The sequence below is a fragment of the Chionomys nivalis genome, chromosome 4 (genome assembly GCF_950005125.1).
Source record: "Chionomys nivalis chromosome 4, mChiNiv1.1, whole genome shotgun sequence".
Classification (NCBI taxonomy): domain Eukaryota; kingdom Metazoa; phylum Chordata; class Mammalia; order Rodentia; family Cricetidae; genus Chionomys; species Chionomys nivalis.
Window position 1 is genome coordinate 81,945,066 of NC_080089.1, and position 23,318 is coordinate 81,968,383.

General features: G+C 45.4%; 1 protein-coding gene across 2 annotated transcripts in view; it reads left to right on the forward strand.

Annotated features, from left to right (window-relative positions):
• Sh3bgrl2 (SH3 domain binding glutamate rich protein like 2) overlaps positions 1–23,318 on the forward strand; it is a 55,200-nt gene that overhangs the window by 12,894 nt on the left and 18,988 nt on the right. For both annotated transcript variants that reach the window (XM_057768467.1, XM_057768468.1), the window contains one exon: positions 16,746–16,931. In XM_057768467.1, the coding sequence (XP_057624450.1) occupies positions 16,746–16,931 (186 nt within the window). The remainder of the gene's footprint in view (positions 1–16,745; positions 16,932–23,318) is intronic.

Here is a 23,318-nt window from a genome sequence, read left to right on the forward strand (position 1 = left end):
ATTAAAACTAATGTGGATTGGATTGAAAAACCTCCTATTGACTTAACAGAGTTTTGAAAATATTGAGCAAGTATATTTTAGGTGCTGTAAGGTATCTATGTCACAAAAACAGAATCAAGATGGGCTCTCTTCCTGAGGGGGTGAAAGTGCCCTGTAGTCCTGGCACTCACCTCATCGTAGCGGCATGGTTCAAGTCCCCCAGAGCTGTGTGGGTGGTTCCTTCAGCGGGTATTATACCCTTGAGATCATCATCATCACGGCTCTCTGGTATTTCCAAGTTTTTCCCGCTGTGAATTATTTGCCATTGAGCTTGTGGGTTTTTTTTTTTTTTTCCAAATAGGAATGAACATGCATGTCTATCAAAATTGGGAAGCACCAACTATGTTCATAGCAGCATTGTTTGTCATAACCAGAACCTGGAAACAACCTAAATGCCCTTCAACCGAAGAATGGATAAGGAAAATGTGGTACTCCATTGTGTACTACACAGCAGAAAAAAATAATGACATCTTAAATTTTGCAAATGGATAGAGCTAAAAAACATCACATTGAGTGAGGTAACCCAGATACAGAAAGACAATTATTACATGTACTCACTCATAAGTGGTTTTTAAACATAAAGCAAAGAAAACCAGCCCACAAATCACAATCCCAGAGAACCTAGAGGACCCTAAGAGAGACATACATAGATTTAATCTACATGGGAAATAGAAAAAGACAAAATCTCTTGAGTAAATTGGGAGCATGGGGACCTTGGGAGAGGGTAGTAGGGAGGGGAGCAGAGAAAAATGTAGAGCTCAACAAAAAAAATTGGGAAGCCCAAGACTACATTGATAGTTATACATGTTTTATGAAGATGGGAGCCAAGGTAGGCCATTTTGCAAAGGAAGGAAATAATAGTCCCAAATGTTTGTTTAGTGTTGATGGGCCACATTGCCCTCTTAACTGCCTGCCACCTGTGGGCATTTCAACAGAAGCAGTCCAGACGGTCTGTGTGGGTTGTTATGGGAACACGCATGCTCTGAGCATGGTGCTAGTTGGGTGCTGGTCTCTCAGTCACACCAACTACAGATCTGCTGCTCTGAGATTGTTACACTCAGAGCCAGACGCTTCGATCAGACACATTGATCAGACGCTTCTCTGGGCCCTCATCCGGTGCTACTGATGTTTTTGGCTGGGTGATTCTTCCCCCGTGACAGCTGTTCTGTGCGTTGTATATGTAGAGCAGTCTGCATGGGCTCTCCCTGCTGAGTCACCCTCAGTCCCAGGTCCTGACAGCTAACGTTTCCAAACATACAGAAATGCCCCATGAGGTAAGAGCACCCCTCAGTTGACAAGCACTGCTCTACCTATAATAGCACAGAACAGACAATGGCATCGAGTGAGCAAGCTGAGCTCAGTGATGCTCCCCATCATTGTTATCCCAGCACTGTACAGGAAGAGGCAGGAGGATCTTGAGTTTGAAGACAGCCTGGGTTACCAGACTTACTAGGGAGACTGTGTCTCAAGAAGAAAGAAGGGTAGGAAAGAAATCAGAGGCGTCCGTGTGTGACTGTGAAGTGTCTAGGTTAGGCGACACTGCTTTCTAGCTCCTGACATTGTCCTGGCTCTTGTGGAGGCTGCTGCAGGCTACAGGGTCATGGTTGTACTGATTCTTTAGTTAGCTGAGTCTAACAAGATACTTAACTAATATTCCTAATGCTCATGTTTAGGATTCAGAGCGAGTGAGCAGCCATGATCCTTCCCCCGAACAACTCATGGTCTGATTGTGGAAAACAGAGACCAAGAATCAGGGGCAAGGTCATGTGGAAAATAAGTCCACTAGGTAAGTCGCAGGCCCAGATGTGTTTCCTTGAGTGAAAGCCATACAGAAGTTGCATCTCTTGAGGTAATCCCGGCTGTTTCTAAGATTCTAGAAATGTCTAGATAAAAGATTTCAGTGGAATGCCAAAGGATTTTTTTTCTTCCCCCAAATATTTCCCATAAGCTTGTGAACTGGAGCGGGTGTTGTTGGCTCTGTTCTTTCTGCCGCAGAGGTGGGTGTGACTTGCCTTCCTCAGCGCCCTTTGCTTTAGCCCTGAGATACCTTTCTGCCTGTATGTGTGTGTCCAGAGGAAGGTGGATGGGCACTGTGTGCTTTGTCTCATGCTGACCTTTTACTAGTGACTGCCTGGTTCTAAGAGATAATTAACAGACCTGAGATGATTAATAATTTACCTTTTGAGTTCTGTTCCCATTAAAAAAGTCATGTGCTAATGAGATGAAGCCTCCGTATTAGGTCCAGAAGGCCTGGAAAAGTCTGGTTGAGCCTCAGAACTTAACAGTCAGCCTGGATGCTTGGTCTGGCACTCTGGGCTGTTTTCTCTGACAGTAAATACATCAGGCTCCTCCTCCACTCTGACTGATCCTATGGTCCTCCCTGCCTTGTCTGAGAGGATGAATCACCTGAGCCACCCATTTTAATTGGTGTCTGGTCCCCTTACTCTGAAAACACATAAACTTTGAAAGGCAACATACATATCTGCATTTACACAAGTATAGACTGTGTTGTACACAAACCAGCCAAAGATGATTTTTTTTGTTACGTTTGAGCAGGTAAAATATATATCACCTGTCTTGTAGTTATTTTAAGCTTATGTCTGTTTCTTTATGTCTGTAGCTGGGATTTTCAGGGGTCTTCCCTGATTAAATTTGATGTCTATTAACCTTGAACAAATCCATAACCTTTCATTTCCTGTAAAAGCAAAAGCATAACCTCTTCCCCAACGTAACATATTTTTTGACTTACATTTTGAAGTTAGGATATTTTTAAAATGTGTAGATTGGTTTAACTTAGTAATTTTTATAATCCAGTGACTCTCGGCAGCTTTTGTTGCTTATCAGCAATCAAAAAACTTAAAGTTAATACAACAGAAAACAGGATTCAGACTCCCTGTGTATTTTCCATTTTTACATGGCTTATCCTTCTTATATTATTTTCTCTTTAAAAACTTTAGCTTATAAACTTTTTTTCTATTATGGTTTATACCCACTTTCTTTTTTAAGCTGACACACATTTTTAAGCACACTGCAACTTGTTTAGAGTTCTTTTCCACTGGATCTGCTTTACTGTGTATCTGTAACCTTTTCTGTCTGCATGAGCAAAGATCTTAAACCACTCTGCAGCTTACCACATGGCACTGGCACCTCAAACCCACAGGCAGCTGCCAAGAGATGTGTCTGTGTACCATGGCTGGCATGAGAGACTGTAGAACTAGGAAGCTGTGTTTGACTCCATTTTTGTGTGTTTGGAACCATTTTTTTTTTTAAATGTTTTCTCAGATCTTATGTGGAAATACATGCCCAGACATTGGGTGTCATTTGTAGACAGATTTTCCTGTCCTGCCAAGAAACTCCCAAATAACCACATAGAGACTTTTTATTAATTACGAAAGATCAGCTGATAGCTTAGACTTGTTTCTAACTGGCTGCTATAACTTAAATTAACCCATTCCTATTCATTTACTTTCTGCCTTATGGCTTCCCTTTACTCTGTACTGCCCATGCTGCTTTCCTGCTTCCTCTGTGCCTGACTGGCGACTCCGCCATTCTTCCCAGTGTCCTCTGTGTCTGGCTGTCCTGCCTATACCTCCTGCCTAGCTAATGGGCCACTTAGCTTTTTATTAAACCAGTAAGTAGGTGCCTTGGCAAAGACACATCTTCACAGTACAAAAAGATTACTCCACAACAAATGGCCTCTGAGAATGTCAGCATGCCCCATCAAAGTATAAAAACAAGTGTCATGATCCTGCCTATTCCAGGGCAGATCAAATCATGTTGGGTCTATGTGGATTCAACGTACTTGGCTCAACAATAGAGAGCATACTTGGTGAGCATTTAAAATAAAATAGGGCAATATCTCTGTGGTTAGATGAGTAAGGGTGATGACAGAGAAAGCCTCAGTTTCTAGTTCCTGAGAAAGTATCTAGTTTCTTCTTGACTCAGCCAAGACTGAGCCTCTTCCTTTTAACGTTCTGCTGTAATGTCTGGAGACACTCTCTGTTTGTCCAGGAGGCTGTTCATTTGAGCTGCTGCTTATTGTGTTTCTGGTGCTGGGCTTGTGTTCTTTGCTCACTCATCACTGGCTTCAAGCTCTCTCATGTGCTTTCCCAATAAGTTATTTGCCTTGTTGGATTTGTATTCTACTTGACTGAGGCCTTGTTTTACCCTTGAGTTTTCTTTATTTCCTAGGGCAACAAAAGCACATCCTAGGAGCTTATCAACAACTGTGGATGTCTGGGTTCTGAAGACAGGGAGTTTTTCTTCTCTGCCCGCTCCCCACCACTCTCTCTTTTGTTAATTTTAACTTTTCTACTCTTTTGAGTCAAAATGGAATGGAGAACTCTAAGGCTGAAGATATGGAGGAATTTGAGGTAGAGACCAGAATTCAGAATCACTTGTAAATTAAAGGTGGTTACCATATCCACACCCAGGATGCAGAGTTAAAGAGTTGTCAGTGGGCAGAGGAGGTTCCTATGGAAATTGGAGCTGGGCATCAGAGCTCCTGGAGGCAATTCGCTTAGGAAAGAAACTTCCAGTGTCTAGCTGAAGTTGATGACTGTCATTTTCCCTGGAGAAGCAATACTAGCTGGGAATGGTGGTGCTGGTCTCTGATGCCACCACTTGGAAGACTAAGGCAGGGAAATGGTGAGTCCACGCTAGACTGGGTTCCTTTAAAACATTCACACGCACACACACACCACACACAAACTCCACATACTACAGAAGCCTGGTCTGTACAGTGCAGGTTAGAGCATCTATACTTCAGTTTGTTAATTTATTCCTGCTGTGAGAATGTGAGCAGATCACAGTCTGTAATTACTGTATATAAAATATAATTTTGAAAATGATCTGCTGTCCCCCACGTCCTCGTTCAGCTCTAAGTAGAGGTAGTTGTTAATCAGTTACTCTTCACGCACTTGCCAGTTGACTGATGGAGAGGTGGAAACAGTGAACTCCAGAATCAGGGCTACAGAACCACACCTCAAGCCTTTGCAGGTCGGCCTTGGGCGGCCGTCTTGTAGCATGCTGTGGAAAACACCACTGTCAGCAGGATTTCCTCTCGATGGCAGGGTTTTGACGATTCTAGCAGATTTCGCTGGAACAGCTCTTCCACACAGTATCCTCTAATTAGCAGGAAGCACATGTATGCGTTGTATATAATTTACAGGGAGAATCTCGCCAAATAGTGGCATCGTAAATTCATATTTTATGCTTGGCTGACTTTTTTCTTTAGGAAGTAAACATGTAATCTTGACAGGAAATGTAAAAACAGTAAGAGCCAGCCCACCCACATCTTTCCCTGTTTCTGCTCATGTCTCATCACCAAGTGATCCAGGTTTCAGAAAGAGTGGAGACCAAACACTGAGAAACTAGTTAGAGCCAGCTCACTGCAGCCGAGAGGTGAGAGAAGAGACTCCTGGCTGCCAGGTATGCTGTGGGCAGCAATACTGAAGTCACCATCCAGAGGCCCACGGGATGCACAGGTGATACTGCTGACCCCATCATCCAGAGGAGTTCATGCTTAAATTGGGGGAAAGGGCCAGAAGCTTACTGCTGTTAGTCAGCAGTGAGACTGTGTGCCCTTAAATGCCAGGTCACGGTGACTGCGGTTGTAATAGGAGTTTGAGGAAGGCGGTGATCTAGTGGATAGAATCAACATAAGCCAAGGATTCACTGATGTGGGATTTTCCTCTGTATGCTGTGAATGTGTTTTATTAATGAATAACGCTGCTTTGGTCCTATAGCAGGTCAGAATAGAGCTAGGCAAGAAAACTAAACTGAATGCTGGGAGAAAGTAGGAGGAGTCGGGGAGACACCATGTAGCTGCTAAAGGAGACAGATGCCCAGGAACCTTACTGGTAAACCATGAACCTCGTGGTAAAATATAAAATAATAGGAATGGGTTAATTTAAGAGCAAGTTAGAAATATGCTTAAACTATTGGCCAGACAGTATTGTAATTAATACAGTTTCTGTGTGATTATTTCAGGTCAGGGCAGCCAGGAAATAAACAAGCACCCTCCATCCTCCATCTACAGTTCACCCTCAGCACTGTTGAACTTTAAGCTGCAGAGTTCATGGGAACTAGTCTATGCGTGTAACAGTTATAACAACCAAAAGACCTCTAGACATCCCACGGGTCTCTTGGAGAATACGAATAATCCCAGGTGCAGTGGGACCATCTGAGGAACCTTGTGCATTTGGGGCTGAGCCATGAGGAATAGATACATAGTACTAAAAGAATAGGAAGGCTGGGTGATGAGGGACACAGTGTAGTTGGGCAACAGTATCCAAGGACACACCCAGAGGAATGTTGGAACAGCCCTTCGGAGGTGGGGGTGAAGATAGTAAGTATGGCAGCTGAGGAGAATCACTTGCGAAGTCCCACAGCAACTCTACAGGGTAATTTTATGTTTCTCAACTGGAGTGAAGGAAACTGTCAGCTTCTGTTGGGTTACTTTGTTACTTTTTATTTCTAGTTTTTTCCCCTTGTTTTTAAAAGATGGGAGTATTCAAACAGAAGCATCACCAAACTGGTCCTCTGTCACTGAGACTCTGAGAGTCTGCTGGGCTGGATTTTAGGTGTGCAGGAAGGAAGGAAGGAAGATGGGTGAGGTGTGGCCCAGGTGGAGCCAGAGATGTTAGAGATGTTAGGGATCATTCAAGGGCTTGGCACTTTTTGTACCACATTTTTCAGTAAATGTTTTCAGGATGAGTAAATGCCTGGGAAACCTCCAAGCAGAGGAGAATGGACCTAGGACAGAGAAGGGTTGCTTTGGTGACATTTTGACGATGGGAATGACTGTGGGTCCATAATGTCATTTAGTGAGTCTCTGATTTGAGATTTTTGGTTGTCTTGGTATATCCACATAAAACCACTTTTGACTTATTCTTTTTGTCCGCTTCCAGTCCTGTGTGCTGGAACTTAAACCCAGGGCCTTGTGCATGCTAGTCAAGTATCTTGCCACTGATCTAGTTCCCCATCCCTTAAGGTAGTGTTTTTGTTTGTTTTATGTGTGTTTGTATGTTTTATACATGTGTGCACACTTAGATATGCAGGCTCATTTACTGGGTCTAAAGGAGGACCTTGGGCGGGCTCTATCTCTTCTGCCCTATTCCCTGGAGACAGGGTCTGTCATTGAACCCGGAGTTTGCTGTTTAGAGCTAGGCTGGTGACCAGCGAGCTCCAGTGATCCTCTTTCTTTGTCCACCAGTGCACTGGGGTTACAGGCGTGTGCAGCCGTGCCTTATCCACCAGCGCACTGGGGTTACAGGCGTGTGCAGCCACACCTTATCCACCAGTGCACTGAGGTTACAGGTGTGTGCAGCCACACCTTATCCACCAGTGCACTGAGGTTACAGGCATGTGTGGCCACACCTAGCTTGTTGTGTTGGTGCTGGGAATCTGAACACAGTTCCTCATGGTTGTATGGTAGGCACTCTTACCCACTGAGCCTTCTCCCTAGGAACACTTTCTCGTTGCTTTCTCTTGGATCATAAGTCTGGGCTTTGGATGATTGCATATTTGAAACTGTGATTTATACATGTTAGAGCATCAGCGTCCCTCTGTGTAGTGTATCCCTGCTCCTTGAGGATGCAAACACTTTTTATTTGGCACCCAGTAACTTCAATGATGCCTACATCTGTTTCTTACACAAAGGGGAGCGTTTTTGCTTGTTTGTATTCTCTGTGAGAGGAAATACTGTGATTTTAATTTTTCTTCCTTCCTAGATTGGCAGTAGCATCACACTGGTTAGCCTGTGGCCATACACTGGACCTAGTCTTTGGGGTCCTATGTTCCGGAGGCTCCACCTGTGACTTTCCCCCCTTCTTTTCCCTAAGCCACAGTCCTCTGCTACTTTTTCTTCTACGACCTAGCATAGTGCTGTTGAGAAAAAAAGATACCAGAGTTCGGTACTGGAGCCAAATCAGAGATGAATAGGATAGAGTGCTTCAGAAACAAACCCAAGACAGGCATGGTGACAGTTTCCTATAGTGCCATGACTCGGAGTTTGAGGGAGCCTGGGCTATGAAGCCAGACTTTTAACAAAACTCAGCAAACCAAATAGAGTAAATAGTAGGAGTAGATTCGGTTTCATATCAAAGGAAAGCAAAATGAAGGGACCAGTGGCTTCAGACGCTGTAGACGGGCAGCTACAGTTTTTAATATGCAACACGAACTTCTAGACATAAAAGAGAAAATGTGAATCAAGGGCAAAAAAAAAAAATGCAGGGCTTGAGATGTAGCTCAGTGGTAGAACGCTTGCCTAGCACACTCAAGGCCCTGGGTTTGATCTCCAGCACACAGGGAGAGAGCAAGAGTGAACGAGGGGAGGGTGAACAGCAGCGTCACCCAGATGGTGAAACTGAAAGGGCTTTGTTATTGTTTGGGGAGCCGTGTGATATTCCAGGACTGCACACTGGGCACTGTTCCTTAGAAACCTATGTCCTCCAACATCATTTTCTTCTGGTGAACAGCATTGTCCCTTGTCACCACCATGCAATGGAACACTAGACCTTGCTTCTGCTTTCTAACTAGACCTTAGAAGGTACCCCTTGCCCAGCCTTTCCCCATCCCTCCCACAGCAGTCTCCCACGCTTCTGACAGCTACTTTGCTGCTCGTGACTTGTGTGCAGTCAGCCTCATCAGAGTCCATATTGAGGGAGACTAGGTGGTGCTTGTTCTTCTGTGTCTTGCTTATTTCTTGTCACATAGTGGCATGCACATCACCTGTTGTCGAAGTGACAGGGTTCCGTCCCTTTTTGTGGCACAGCGGTATTCTATTGTGTCCATAGACCCCATTTTCATTATCCATTCTCCCACTGATGTTTTCTTCGTTAGGAATGAGAGTGGCAGGTTGGGGAAGGGGCTGGCATGAAATTACAAGGCACAGCAAGCTCTATTAGGGGAAAAAGCCTTCCAGACATGGGGCCTGGGATCCAGACTTGAGGTGGAAGCACAGTTAGGAGGGGTAGAGGACTGTGTCAGAGACACAGGATGGGATGGAACCTTAGAAGGAAAGAGGCTTTCCTTCAGTGCCTGGGAAGAAGCATCATCGAGAGAGATAGCTTAAAGTGAACATAAGCAAGGTTGACACCACACACATACACTGGGAAGGGGGTGCGGAAAGGGGAAGAACAGCTCAGAAAGTCCTGGAACGAGTGGTATTCTGGCATTGGTAAGTTTGGCACGGTTCTGGTGGGCAGTTACACATTACCTTGTTTAGTCTGACATAGCCTACTCAACAAGGGCCAGGCATTATGCAGGACTGTACACTTACCTTCTAGTTTCAGGGATGAGGGCTGCATGGCCCCAGCACAGCACTGGCTTCCAACTAGAGAGAGAGCGAGCGAGCACTGCGGGAGTGTGGCCTTATTTCTCCAGACTGTCAGTTCTGGTCTCTTAGAGTGGCATGTTACAGGGCAGGACCCAGGTCTAACACACTTAGCCATTTGCATCTCTTGGCTGTCATGAGTAGTTGCTGTAGTCAGTAGGCATGGCAGTGCGTTCATCTCTCTGGTGTATGCTTTTACTTCCTTTGGCTCTATGTACCCCAGAGGGGAGCTGTACATGATAATTTGGTGTTTTATTGCCGACACTGCCTTCCATAGTGGCTGCACTGACTCACATCCCTGTCGTGGGTGTTGGAGACTTTCCTTTTCGGCACATTTCACCAGTGTTTGTCTTGTCTTCTGTGTTTACCGTGGGCAGCACTATCCCCTGGGCTGAGATCCTGGACCGTGTAGAATGGAGAAGTGGTATAGAGGCAACAACGTTGGTTCCGTTGGTATATGTTGGTGTGGTGTGCCACTGCTTCACTGTATCTGCCAGTTCTGATAGCGTTCTGAGCTCTTCAGTCTCTTTCTCCCTCTTCTATTTACCTAATCATATTGAACATGCTTATGTTTATTCTGTCTGATATACCTGTGAGATTGCCCACACCCCCCATTCCTCCATTGTCCTCATAACCCTGGTTAATGATGCCTTGTGTATTTCCCGGACACATTTGCTTAAGTTTTGAATATTTGCTTCTTCCTTGCTATTGTCTCAAAAGTAGTTCCTCGGAATGATACATGGTGCTTTGTGTCTTCACACGACATAAACTCTGTGGAATTCAAATAACCCGACAGAATGGGGAAGTGGTTCTTAGTGTTAAGATATGGGTTCTGGTCCTGCCTCCACTATCGCTCACATCCGGAGTTATTTTCTTGTCAGATGAGAGAGGTGCTATATGATGCAATGCTGTAGGTGTAGGATGAATGGCTGATTTCAGGGCTTGGTCCAGGCCTTGGCAGTTTCACAGCTGTTATTTCTGCAGAGTCATCATATACAGAGTGTAGTGTGCGAGGCACTTGACATCAAATGGGCATAGCAACTATAGCCTGCTTTCCAGGATATTTGATGTCATGTATGTCATAAGACCTGTGACTTTCAGGCAGTTGCAGAGTGAATGGGGGTGGTGCCTTGTTCTTGAGCTGTCCAGAGGGTGTCAGGGTTTCTGTGCTGGGGTTGTGCTGTGTTAAAGAGGACCTCTTCGTCAGACCCTGTAGGGAGAGTTGTGGGTAAATACTGAGTGAGAGGGTGGGAGGGCATCTGAGACAAAGGGGAGTAGAAAGGAAAATAAAGAATTCTGGGCATGAGATAGGTAAGAGAGGAAGAAGCCTTTGCATTTGATGGGGATCAGTTGTCAACCTTCGAACAGGAACTTCATTCTGTCCTCTAAGGAGGCCCTGAAAGGTTCTGTTCTGTTTTGGTTTGGTTTTATGTCTTTTTCCAGGCCACCCTTGAACTCAGAGATCTGCTTGCCTCTGTCTCCCATGTCTCCTGTGTTAGAAGCTTTAGGGTAACTGGCAGAGTCTCTCAGGAGTGAGAAGCACAGAGTGAGCATGTGCAGGAGCCATTAAGTGAGTTGAACCAAGAGTGACCAGAGGCCACAGGATTCAGGAAGCACCAGCAAGTGTTTGTGGCTCATGACGGTTGCCCTGGGAGATGGGACAATGGGATGCTGGAGTCCTGTGTCTTATGGAGCTGGCTCCAGCCAGCTTCTTGGTGCACGAGGTCTCTCAGTTCTCCCTAGAGCATCAAGAACACAGGCCACAAGTGCTTTTCAGAATTGCAGATAGCAGGCTTGCCAATGCCTCATTGGCCAAAGAAAGTCGCATGACCAAAGGAGATTAAAGGGGAAAAAAGATAGACTCCACCTCAGGTGGGAGGAAAATTTGTGTTAGGGGAGTATTTATGAACTTTTTTTTTTAACTTTAGCATATAACAAGTTTTTTTCATTACTCTCCCAAATTGATAAAAACACTTTTGATATTGAAATAGTTGAAATGAAAAATAGCTTACGGTTCTTTTATTCATTTATTTGTGAACTATAGCTGTGGAGTAAGTTGTTTTTATGACTATATAATAATGTTTTGATTAGAAAACAGAAAAGTGAATTTCTAGCTCTCTGTATGGACTAAAGGGTGAAATTTGTATCAGGTTTTATTTGACCATCTGCCTGCTGTAGCACAGAGTTGAGACTGTATATTCTTTTGTCAGATTCTGTTTTAGTTTCTGTGCTGTGCTTCTTTTTCTCCTGGCTGTGCACTGTTACAAACACACGCCATTGGGTGTACTCCCAACTGTGGCCTGCTGTCCTTATTCCAACATGAGATTCAGGTTGGCCTTCATCAGTCGGGCATCCATCCAGTGTAGGGTCAAGGAAGCCATGTGTTTGAACTGTGGACGTAGGTGAAATAAAGATCCGGTTCATCTAATACCTGCAGCCTTTGAAGGCCTCCAGAAGTCACTTGATGGTGTTTGTACAAGGTCACATCTAGGGCAAAGAAAGAAAAGCCAGCAGGCTTGACAGCTTGACTGAAAGAGACAGCCCAGCAGAGTCTTATCTGTTATTACCCTCTTCTGTGCCCCTGGAACCCATAGCAAAGGTCCTGGGCTCAGCTCACCCCTGAGACAACTGAGGCTGGGAGAGAAGCTAAGTAACTTTCCTAAGACTCCCACCCACAGGACTCTGATTCCAGGCAGGCCGGTCTGTGCCTGCCCTGCCACCCCCAGGTTTCCTCCCTGTCCTCTGTGTGTGCTCAGTTTGTCTGTAATTAAACTCGCTTGCCCACAATTGTACATACTAAATCTTAATTTAAACAACAAAAGCCACATCTACTCAAATTGATTATGCCTCCTCGTTTACAAGTGAGTCCAAAGGCCCCATGTGCCACATCAGCTGTGCACACTTGGAATTTAAGCAAGAGGTGGCCTGTCTGGAAGCCTGAACTGACTGCGACAGGGCTGTTTAGCCAAATAAATTAACTGGCCCCCTCCTGGGAAAGAACTAATTCTCCCAGAGTGTAGAGGCAGGAAAGTTTATTTGGAGGCCACTGCCACAGACTAGGGTCTAAGCCTGAGTCAACTGCAGTGTGATTTATTTAGCCTGTCTTCCGATCCACCCCCTAGAGGTTGCTGGGACCTGTGAAAGCCACAGGCATCTTCACTTAATTTCTACGGGTCATTGAGTGACCATGCCCCCATCAGCAAAGCCTGAGACATAGGTCCAGACAGTGCACTGTGGAGGTGCCTGCGAGTGTGTCGTTAACAGTGAGGTGCAGGTGGTGGGGTCCTCAACAGATCCGGGAGTGAGTAACTGAAAGGGAAAGGTTAGCCACACAGTGGCTAAGGAAGGTCGTCGCTGTCAGTCATCTGAAGAGTCTGCTTCGGAGTCTAGAAGCATTTGGGGAAGTGGTTGAAGATTATCTAGTCAAGGATACCAGTAAGCAGATACGAGAAACATTTGCTTGATTTTCAGTTAGTGTCAATGCGCAAATCCAGCAATTAGTAAAACAACAACACACTAAGCTATGTTCTTGTGTTTAAAAATACTAATAGAATTTAAATAGGAATGATACGTAGTTAAGACTGACTTCAGTAACTGTCAGTTAGAAGCAATGTGTTCTCTCACATTCTCACTGAGGACCACCTCTGTGAGCAGTCCCCATGCTCAGAGTCTGCCCTGTGAAGAGAGACGAGAACAAACAGCGGATTAAAGGTCAGTACATGCGGGCTATGAGACGCCCGTAATGTGGTTAGAGAGGGCTGCTGCCCCCGAGGACCTGGCATTGCTGCTGTGAGGTGTTTGCTTCCAGCTGCCTGTGAAAACTGTGTGTTCAGTAACAAATATGCACTGTGTGACACGCTGTGGACAGAACAGGCAAAGCCGCCTGTCTTTAGGGAGTATATATTCCATGTGTGTGTGCAGGGGAATAAATGGGCAGACAGAAACAAGTCCCGGATGTAGAAAACAAAAAGAAGGACTTGAAAGGGAGTAGAATGTTCTAGAATGGCTGGTTAAAAACTCCACTGAGTGAGAAGGGCTCCCTGGGAAAGTGAACCAGAAATTTAAATTTATTTGATGTTTTGATTTTTTTTTTTTTTAAAGGCAGAATCTCATTATGTATTCCTGGCCAGCCTAGAATTCTCTGCATAGACAAGAATAGCCTCAAATTTGCTACAGTCTTCTTCCCTCTGTCACTCAAATGCTGATGAGTGGCTTACCTTATTAGGGGCTTATTTGTTGAGTAAGGAAAGTTCAGGACAAAGGAAAGGTTGGGAGGCAGCTGTAAGGTATCATCAGGGACCAAGACTCCTGCCTCCTTTGTCATCCTTAGCAGATGGTGTTTGTTTTCTCTCTCTCCAGCTAACCATGCCAGCAGTTCTGCAAGGAAAATGCTCACTCCTTCTTTCTCGGCCCCTGCGTGCTGGGTTGGTAGCCGGGATTTGTTTCTAATTCATGAGGCCCTCTCCCTGTATCTCACCAGTTCTGTCTCTAGAACTGTGCTGGAGATCACTTCCTGTTCCAGAGACTCTGGGGAAAACTGGTTTCTGTAGCTGAGCAAGGGCACTCTCAGTGGGATTGGTTATGGGTAAACAGCTCTTGTCTGCAATGGCTTCCAAGTGTCTGGGTAAATACAGTGTGAGCAGCATGCGCCCCACACCTGTGGATGAACTGACACAGATGGAGTCACCGACTGTGCCCCTACAATTTACCCCTTTCCCATTTGCCCAGCAATGAAATACTGTGTATAAGGTTGTTTCATCTCAGAAAATTTGAAACTTGGAGAGAACAAAATGCTTCACGCAGAGGAAGTGATCTCAAGTACTGTTTATATTTGAATTCTGGTGTCCTGTCCAGCACATCCTGCTGTCTCCTGGGGCTCACCCATCAGGCTGGGTGTTCACCATGTCCCTGCCTCCTCCCATGCAAGCCTGGGCGCCACAGTTCCAGACTACACTCCTGCAGCTTACAAACAGCCGGTGTGCAGTTACTCATCTTCCTTCCGGCAGCCGGTGTCATCCTCTGGGATACTTGGTCCTGTGCTTAGGTTTCTCCTACCCTGTATTTGGCTAACTCGCTGGAGTGTTGGCTAAGCGTCTGTGGTCTCTCTCAACCGATTCTTCTTTCATGTTAGTGAAGGTGATCTGGAGGTCCATGACAAAATGCTCTGTGCTGCCTTCCTTTTAGTTAGGGAAACTTTCCTGCCCCCTCAGGCAGTTCTCTGTCTGGCCCTCTTACTGTCTCTTGAAACATATTTCTCTCCTTAACTTTTTGAATAGTCACACATTTGTAATGTTCAAAAGATTTTAGAGTAAAGCCCTGGCTCCTCACTTGGTCCTCAGTGTCCCTGCACTTCCTGTTAGTTTCTTATATGACCTTCAAGAGTTTTTCTTTTCAGTATAACAAATATATCCCCAGTTTTCTTCATTGCTTTTGTTGTTTTTTAAAAAATGAGTCTGGTCTACACTTTTTGAAACCTCTCATCAGTCTTGTGGTTCTTTCCAGAACAGTGCTAACGGTTCATAGCAGGCTGCCTCTGCTTCTGCTCCATCTTAGGTCTTAAGCTGCACAGTACAAAAGCTGTCTCTTGGAAATGCAGACTTGGCTGGGCCTCTTTAAAGTACAGATGTCTCTGTGCCAGTTAGTTTTGTCAGCTTGACACACTGGGCGTTGAGTGCTGTGATGACCTTCCCAGAGAGTGCTGTGTTCAGACCCCAGGCTACGCTGAAGTCATTGACCTCATGGGTCAGTCCGGCCAGGGACATCTCAGGTTTATTATGTGTTAGGTTTTGAATTAATATTTGGCCTCTTGTGAGTTCAAAAACTGTTACTGTTTTCTGCCACCCCTGCTCCCCAGCCCCAACAATCAGTTATAGGACCCCATATGAGGGCAGGTCAGTTTTAAGACGTTGAACTCTATTCCCCTCCTCTTGATTTTGGTATGTGTTGCCTGGGTTAGAAGGACTATAGGACACTGTTTTATATCTCAAAACATGGCCTTTTTATAGTCAAGAAACTGGATCATGGATGTGCCTGCCCAGAAGTGTGTGTGGTCCCTCAGGGCAGAGAGTGGGTCCCACAAGAAGGATATGAGGCAGGAGGATGGCTCTGGGTGTTTCAGTACAACATACATCAGCTGTTAGACCTTGACCGCACGCTGGGGAACTGCTCTTAACTGGGAGACAGAGCAATACAATCATCTTGTTTTCAAGCAGAATGAGTAGTCTCCCCTGCAGTTGAATTTGCAAACCAGTGCAATCAGTTTTCCGGGATGATGTATCCGATGTGAGGGAAGACAGTCTCCCTTCTCAGAAACACAAGACGGTTTCTGGGAAGAAACTGGGAAGCCGTTGTCTTTTGGGTTTATAACACCACACAGCAGTTTCCTACTCCACGCACCCCAGCTTAGTGATGTGCTGTTTGCCAGGATTTTCTGTGTCTGTGCACCCTCATCCTGTTCACACTTGTGGACCAGTAGCGAGCTGTTTGCATACAGCCTGTTACAGATTTCCAGCCTCGGGGTCACATGCTTTCCAAGGGGTGTTTGGGGGACGGAGGGGGTGGAAATCTGTGTGAGGGTTCATTCTTCACACAGCTTTGGGCTGGTCATTCCTTACATTTTAAGAGATGCACCTTCTCCAGTCACTTAGAAAAGGCAACCGGCAGGCACATTTTATGTTTAATGTGCTGTGTTGAAGGCACTGAACACTGGCATTCCGTGTAAATTAGTGGATCCGTACCATTTTTGTCGAGAGGGTCCCTAACCTTTGAAGACAGGCTGGTGCCCCTGAGGCTGCTGAGGAGCACACCTGACCCCTAGTGACTGGAGAGGGAACCGTGAGGAATCAAAAGGGTTAAGACTGAGAGATGCTTATGGTTTAGTCTCACCTAGAAGTGAGGAACAGCGTTTCCTCTTGCAAACCAAACCGATGGGAGATTATTTCCCAGTCGAGATTATAGCTGTGAAATATCAAGAGAAATGAAGATGTTGCTCTCGGTGGTCACCAAAGTGTCCATCTCACATGGGAAATACATGGCTTACTAATGGTCCTGAGCAGAGGGAACTTGGCTGGATGTAAATGTCCGCTTCTAGCAGGGTGGGGGATGAGGAGTGGCCATGGCCTGCTGAGAGCTTAAGTGGGTGTCTTATCTCACCTGCCACTCATTCTCTATCCTTCAGTCATAACTATGAGTGTCAGCCGTCTGGGATGTCTGGGTGGAGGAACCACTGCTGGCTCAGTCCTGGTCTAGAGACGCAGCGAGGGCAGCTGTGCACATGCCCTCTGACTGTGGGAAGTCTAGGATAGTTTGGTCTGCAAATGCATACTTACCGCATCAGGTAAGCGTTTCTCTTTGTTTATATCCTCTCTAGATCAAGAAGAAGCAGCAGGATGTGGTTAGATTTCTGGAAGCCAACAAGATAGAGTTTGAGGAGGTGGACATCACCATGTCGGAAGAACAGAGGCAGTGGATGTACAAAAACATTCCCCCTGAGAAGAAGCCTGCGCAGGGCAACCCCCTGCCACCTCAGATATTTAACGGCGACCGATACTGTGGAGTAAGTGGCTGGATTGTTCCCACACTGTGTCCCTTGGTTACCGTAGTATGACACCCGGAGTGTGTCGGATCCTTTACAGTAAAGGCGGTAACTTTGGGTAGCACCCGCTCAGAGTCCTGGGCCTAGCAGAGGGGGAAACTCAGTGCAGTTTGGAATTCAGCAGCACAGACTTGTGGGGGGGATGGGGTTGCTGGAGCGTTGTGTGGCGGGTAACAGGGTTCAAGGGTGGCTGGCAGTCATCCACCCTGTCCCTTTTTTTGCTATGGGAGGAAAGTAGAGAGTGTGTGTTTACTGTGATCTGGCTTTTCAAGCCTGTCTCTTCATTAAAACATTTTTGGCCCAGATTGAAGAGGTAATTATTCTTGAATCATTATTCCCCATGGGTAGCTGATTAGAAAACAGAGTTCATATTCAAAAAAGATTATCAACAGAGGGATTACTGTGAATATCTAAGGTCTGTTTTGGTGCCTTCCTGCTGGGTAGTATATGAGAAAGCAAAGTGAGTTTTGTCTAGTTACCCACTTAGCTTATTTCTTAGGCTAAGACAAAAATCGAAGAAACCTCTTCCTACTGGGTAAACTGGGGTTTGCTTTATTCCACGGTTTTCAACTCCGCCCACGGGTGTTTATTTCAGGAGTGCAATTTTTTTAAGAAGCTACAGTGCCGGGGTGTTGCAGGTGCCCTTAAGCGGCTGGGTTGTCATTAGGGTGGAGAAAGGAGTAACTGTATGCTTGGTGGCTGTAGAGTTACGGAAGAGAGTGGGAAATCAGCCACCCGTGCACAGCCATCTCAGTAGTGTGGTGAGCTGAGTCCTGCACCCATGACCCTTGTCTGCCCGGTGTTGTCCATGGCACCTATGGAAGGTTTCTTATTTCCTTAAGCCTCAGTGTCTTAGTCCTTAAACTCATTACGTACTGACTCCTGATCGCGTCCACCCTGGTGCCAGGATTGCAGGTGTGTTCCTGTTCTCAGCTTTCCAGGCTCTGCCCCAGGAGTCACCCCCTCATCTGCAGACTCGCTACCACAGAGCTACACACCAGCTCTACTTGTCCGCTTCCAAAGATCTTCTTAAATAAGTTATCACATGAAGATAAAGACTGGGAGATTCTGCTATAGCATCATGAGTTTGTACTTTAGTGGAGAAACGCGTAGAAACGAAGGGTGCGTACAGCGTGATGGCCGGCACCAAGGCTCCGTTTGGCTTCCTGACTAAGCTGAGGGACTAGTTGAAATCCTTGTCAACTGCAGCCCAGAATAAAGCTGCAAGGATTGGGTTAGCCCAAAAGGGATTTCAGATTAGGATGTGAATTTTAAATCAGTGTGAGTAGACTCAAGTTCATCTTTATTAATCAAAATAAAAGCCACTTAATTGATTCATTTTTGCAAATAAGAAATGGTTGCCTCCTCCTGTAGTGTAAAAATCTGTGCCTTGGGATTCATCAAGTTTTCGGAAATTTTTCCTTATCCTGCTACCCCTGAAGTGTTTCTCTGTGATAAGTTGTCAGGATCCATGAAGTGATGCTTGCCTGGGGAGGGGGGGCAAAGTTAGTGTCACGGATGAGGCAAATCTTCACAGCCCCTTCAGCTCTGCAGCACTGCCGTGTGACAGGTGGCAGGGCATCGCTGTGGGGAGTTGGGTCCTTCCTAGGTGGGGGCAGTGCGGGGAAGGCTTGCAGCTCCGTGAACATCTCATCCGATTGCAGAGCTACCTTTCAGGTGTGAAGGTCCCACCATATTCCACGGTAGTGCATCAGATGGGCAGAGACCACGGAACAGTGGTCGTGGCCTTTCTCTTCTGCTGTCAGCATGGCCATGGGAACATGCTTTAGAGCTTTTCAGTGCAGATGCTAAGCTGGCCGTCGCAGTTGTCATGAGCAGCCCACTTTTCATCACACGTCACAATCCGGCTGAGAAATGCTTCGTTCTTATTCCACAATGGATCAGAATGGTTCGTTTTTCTTTTTCTTGTTTTGGTCACTTGACAAGGCCCCCACTTGGCAAGCTTTTTACCTTTCCTGTTTGCTTCAGTGCCAAAATGGTCCATACTGACCTGTGTGACCCTAAGAGGATTGGCTTTAGCCATCACTCTCAACTGGTCATTGTCAACCCCCGTGATTACCACTGTGCTCCTCATCTTGGAGCTCTGGCCCCCTTTGCACAGCTGATTGAAACATCACCCAACTGCCTGTTCATTAGCAGTTCCTGGACAAATGTGTTTGTTGGGTTGGGGTTGTCTCTACTTTTTAACTATCCATTTTGAACTCAAGAAATCGCCTGAATTTGCTTTTCGTCTATATAATACATGAAAAATAGATGTCTGGTAATAAATCATTAGCAGAAAGGAGGAAGAGATACACGGGCATTAAAGTTACGTATAACATAACCATATTTATTTAAGAATGTATTCCAATATCAAATGACAAATTGCAGCAATGCAAAAACTGCAGGGATTTTTGCACCAGACCAGTAAAATAGTATGTCAGAATGCCCAGCACAATAGCCAGTGGCTGTCTTTCCCTGGGATGTTGCTGCTATAAAAAGGCCTTTGTTTTGTTTGTTTGTTTTTTTGTGGAGTCATTTCTAGGCATAGAATTCTAGGACTGTTGCGTCATTATCATCTGATTTCTGGGGAATGTAACTCAGGTGTCAAATGCCGTTACTGGGATTCCGTGGGTGTTTGTCAGTTTCTGCTGTTGCCGAATTTGAAGGTTTGTTGCACACATGTTCATTCTAAGTTGCTTGGTGAATCACCAGTGAGTGAAGTATTTTCTGGAGTTCATTGCTGAGTGCTCAAGAAATTGTTAAGCGTGCCTTATATACTCTTCTAGTATTTCCTTTGAAAACTTTCTCCTTGCTCTGGTTTTCCCAAGTGTTCATTCACTTGGGCACTGGGCTTTTAAGATTGGTTTTGTAATATTTTTTATCTTTTCCTTCTATTGTCTTTGACTTTCTGTTTTCTGGGGGAGATTTCTTTAATTTATATCTTAATCCTTTTAGGGTGTATTTTTTCACATACACCTCTTTTCTTATTTCCCTCCCCTTTAAATGTTATGTTTTATGATATGAATGCAAGGCCATGACTCAGTGAGTGTACTCAGTGTAGTTCATTGACCTTGGCTGTCCTCTGCAGCAGCTCTTGTCCTTGTCTACACTGCTCTTCTCCCCCTTGCTGCTCCCCACCCCCTCCTTCTTATTTTTCTTCTCACTTCCCATCTCCCTCTTTTTCTTCTTTCTCTTTCTCCTCCTTTTCCTTTTCCTCTCTCTCTGTCTTGGTACTTGGATTGGGCGGAGAGCCTTGCATTTCAGGGGTCTGTGATTGACAGTTGTAAAGCTTTTGCTTCCGGAAGACATGACTGTTCGTTATACCGTCTGACTCCTTAGAGGAGGAGGCACCTTGGGAACCAAACTGCTGTCTTCCATCTCCGCTGCCCAGGCCCCTCGCCGTAGCCAGTGTATCCACTGAGTGTGGCCTGAATGTTTTGGCTTCTGCTGGTGCTGCCGTTGCACCGTGACCATCACTGCTCTCTGCCCTCACATCCATCACCATCTCCCCATTCGTCGCCTGCCTGTGTGTAGGCTTTTGCTATTGATGCTTCGAGTCGTGTCAGAAATGAGCCTCTGTTTGTGGTTTTGAGCTCCTTGTTTTGTTGACCTTTGGAGGGAAAAGAGGCAGATGACAGTTAATACGGTCATGGCACAGCAGTCTGCATAGGGTTTAGAACGGGAGTTTGTACCGGGTAGATAAAGACTGTGATGCTGTAAATAAGGCTAACTTTATCCTTCTTACCTCTTTCTGACATCTAAGCCTTTGCTCCACAGAGTGTATGGGACTTCTTTAGGTAGACCCTGCGGGAGCTGGCTTTCATATTGATTGAACTGTGTCAGATCAATGGCTGCTCCTCTGCCTCAGCAGCTAAGGTCCCAGGAAGAAGTGGCAGCAGCTGCTGCCTGGTGTCCTGTTATGTGATTGCTAGGGGTCAGGACCAGTAAAGACGATGGCTTCTCTTATCAAGGTCAAATAATATGACCTTCACAGAGCATCAGTGATGCAGCTGGCAGTGGGCTTCATCTCTCTGCCTTCATTTGTACACCTTAAACCCCAGTCGTGGTTTATGAGGGTGTCGTCTGGTTAGCTAACTTGTGCGCAATGTTGTATGACAAGTGACAGGATCTCAACAGTCTGCAGAGTCTGCTATACCCAAGATCGCCTGGAAATGTCCTACTTAGTTTTAAGCTGGATAAAGCCTAGGGTAAGTACCCGCTAAGCTCCTTGGTAACCAGTGTGGGCACGGGCCTCCTCTCTGTCAGGATGTGGATGGCCTGTCTCCTGGGGATTCCCAACTGCTTGAACAGCTCCCAAGACACTCACTCACTCACTCCCTCGAATTGGGGGAATGGTGGAGAAACATGGGAACTGTTGAAGGCTCATCACAATAGTACTTGTCCAGGAGGGATTTGGACCTGGCTTAGCTGGGACTTTTATAGCTGACCTTGTGGTGTGGCCTAAGATGTTCTTGCCTTCTGAGGCAACAAAAATTCCTCCTAGTTTAAAACTGTTTCTCCAGCTATGATGGTTTTTTTTCCTCAGTTTGTATTACACCTCCATACATTCCTCCCAACAGCCAGCATCCTTGTCAAGTATTGGCAACCAAGACTCCAAACTGGTGCAGCTGTTAACTAGCCTGCTGGTTCACTGAGCTGCATCTCACTGCAGGGAGAAATCTGGTAATGGGACTTGGTCCTCCTGAAGCTCTCGACCTCTTCTGATATGTTTTAATGTCTGATTTGAATTCTGGAAGGTTTAGACCTCACATTTGAGGTTTTAAGTCTTTTCCTCTTTTGAACTGACCTGTTTGGAATGCAGTAAAAATGAGCATGCCTCTCCACGGAAGAAAACCATTCCCCCTCCATTATCTCCTTCCTCCCCGTTAGTACACAGATGATTCAGATCATCACGTGTTTATTTCTTGTTAAAAACTCTGTGTGTGTGTGTGAAGTCGGCCACATTAATGTGTGCAGTTCACTATTGAATTTACTCACATTGTTATGAGCTGGCAGAATTGGAATTTTAAATCCGCGTCGTACTGTTTTGTCTAAAGGCTGCACAGCATTGTGTGTCTGTCCCACATCTTGTTTACTCGTTCATCCATCAGTAGTCTTTGGGTTGCTTCTACTCCTGTGCCATTTAAAAAATGTTATTTATTTTTACTTTATGTGCATTGGTATTTTGCCTGTATGCATGTGTGTGTGAGGGTGTCAGATCTTGGAGTTACAGGGAGTTATTAGCTGCCATGTGGGTGCGGAGACTTGAACCCCAGTCCTCTGGAGGAACAGTTGGTGCTTCCAACCTCTAAGCCACCCCCCCCCCAGCCTCCTCCTGTGCAGTTTTGATAGTGCTACTGTGAGCAACGGCTCTCTCATATCCTTTTCAGATTCTGCGGCTGCTTTGGTTTGTAACTGGAAGTGGGGTTGCTAGATTATGTGGTACCTTTGGATGGATTTGTTTGTTTGTTTGTTTGAGGGAATAGTCAGAGAACCCCTTTCCATACCTGTTACACCAGCAGTGCCAAGAATTTCCAGCTTTTTTATATTCTTACCAATATGTCTCATTGTTAGTGTGTGTGTTTAAATTGTGAATATTCACTGTGGATTTAATTTGCATAACTGATGAAGAATTTGTTGTCCAAGTTCTCTATTTGCAGATTCTCTTTTGAGGGATGTCTGTTCAATCAGTGCCTTTATCTTTCAGTCATCACCAGATTTTGCTGCTGACTTGGTGGAGGTCTTTCTGTGTTCTGGATCATGATCCTTCAGGAGTACCTGATCTGCTGGTGGTTTTTTTTTTGTTTTGTTTTTTATTTTTTTTTTGTTTGTTTGCCTTTTCTCGTTGTTGATTGTGCTCTTGGGCGAATGAAAGTTTTCCTGTTTAGTGTACCAATCAGCTGTTTTTTGAATCTGTCATCTGTACATGTGTATCGCTCATCCCTGGGCTTTCTTAAAGGTGGTCATAAAGTTTTGGGTCATAGGTTAACTTAGGCCTTTAATGTTCTGCGCTATTATTTGTTTGTACTGGAAGGTTGGGGTCTAATGTTGTGTGGCATTTTATTCTTTTGGCTTTTTGAGCGGCCTGCCACCCAGCTCCCAAGTAAATCACACACAAAGGTTTATTCTTACTTATGAATGCCTGGCTTTAGGTTGGCTTGTTTCTTGCCAGCTTTTTTTAGCTTAAATTATCCCAGCCACCTTTTGCCTGAGGGCTTCTGTCTTTGTAGATTGGATTTCTGTCTACCTTTACTTCTTCCTTCTCTGTTGACTTGCTGCGTAGCTGGGTGGCTGGCCCCTGATGTCCTCCTCCCCTTGTTCTCTTGCTCCTCTTCTTCCTCCTTT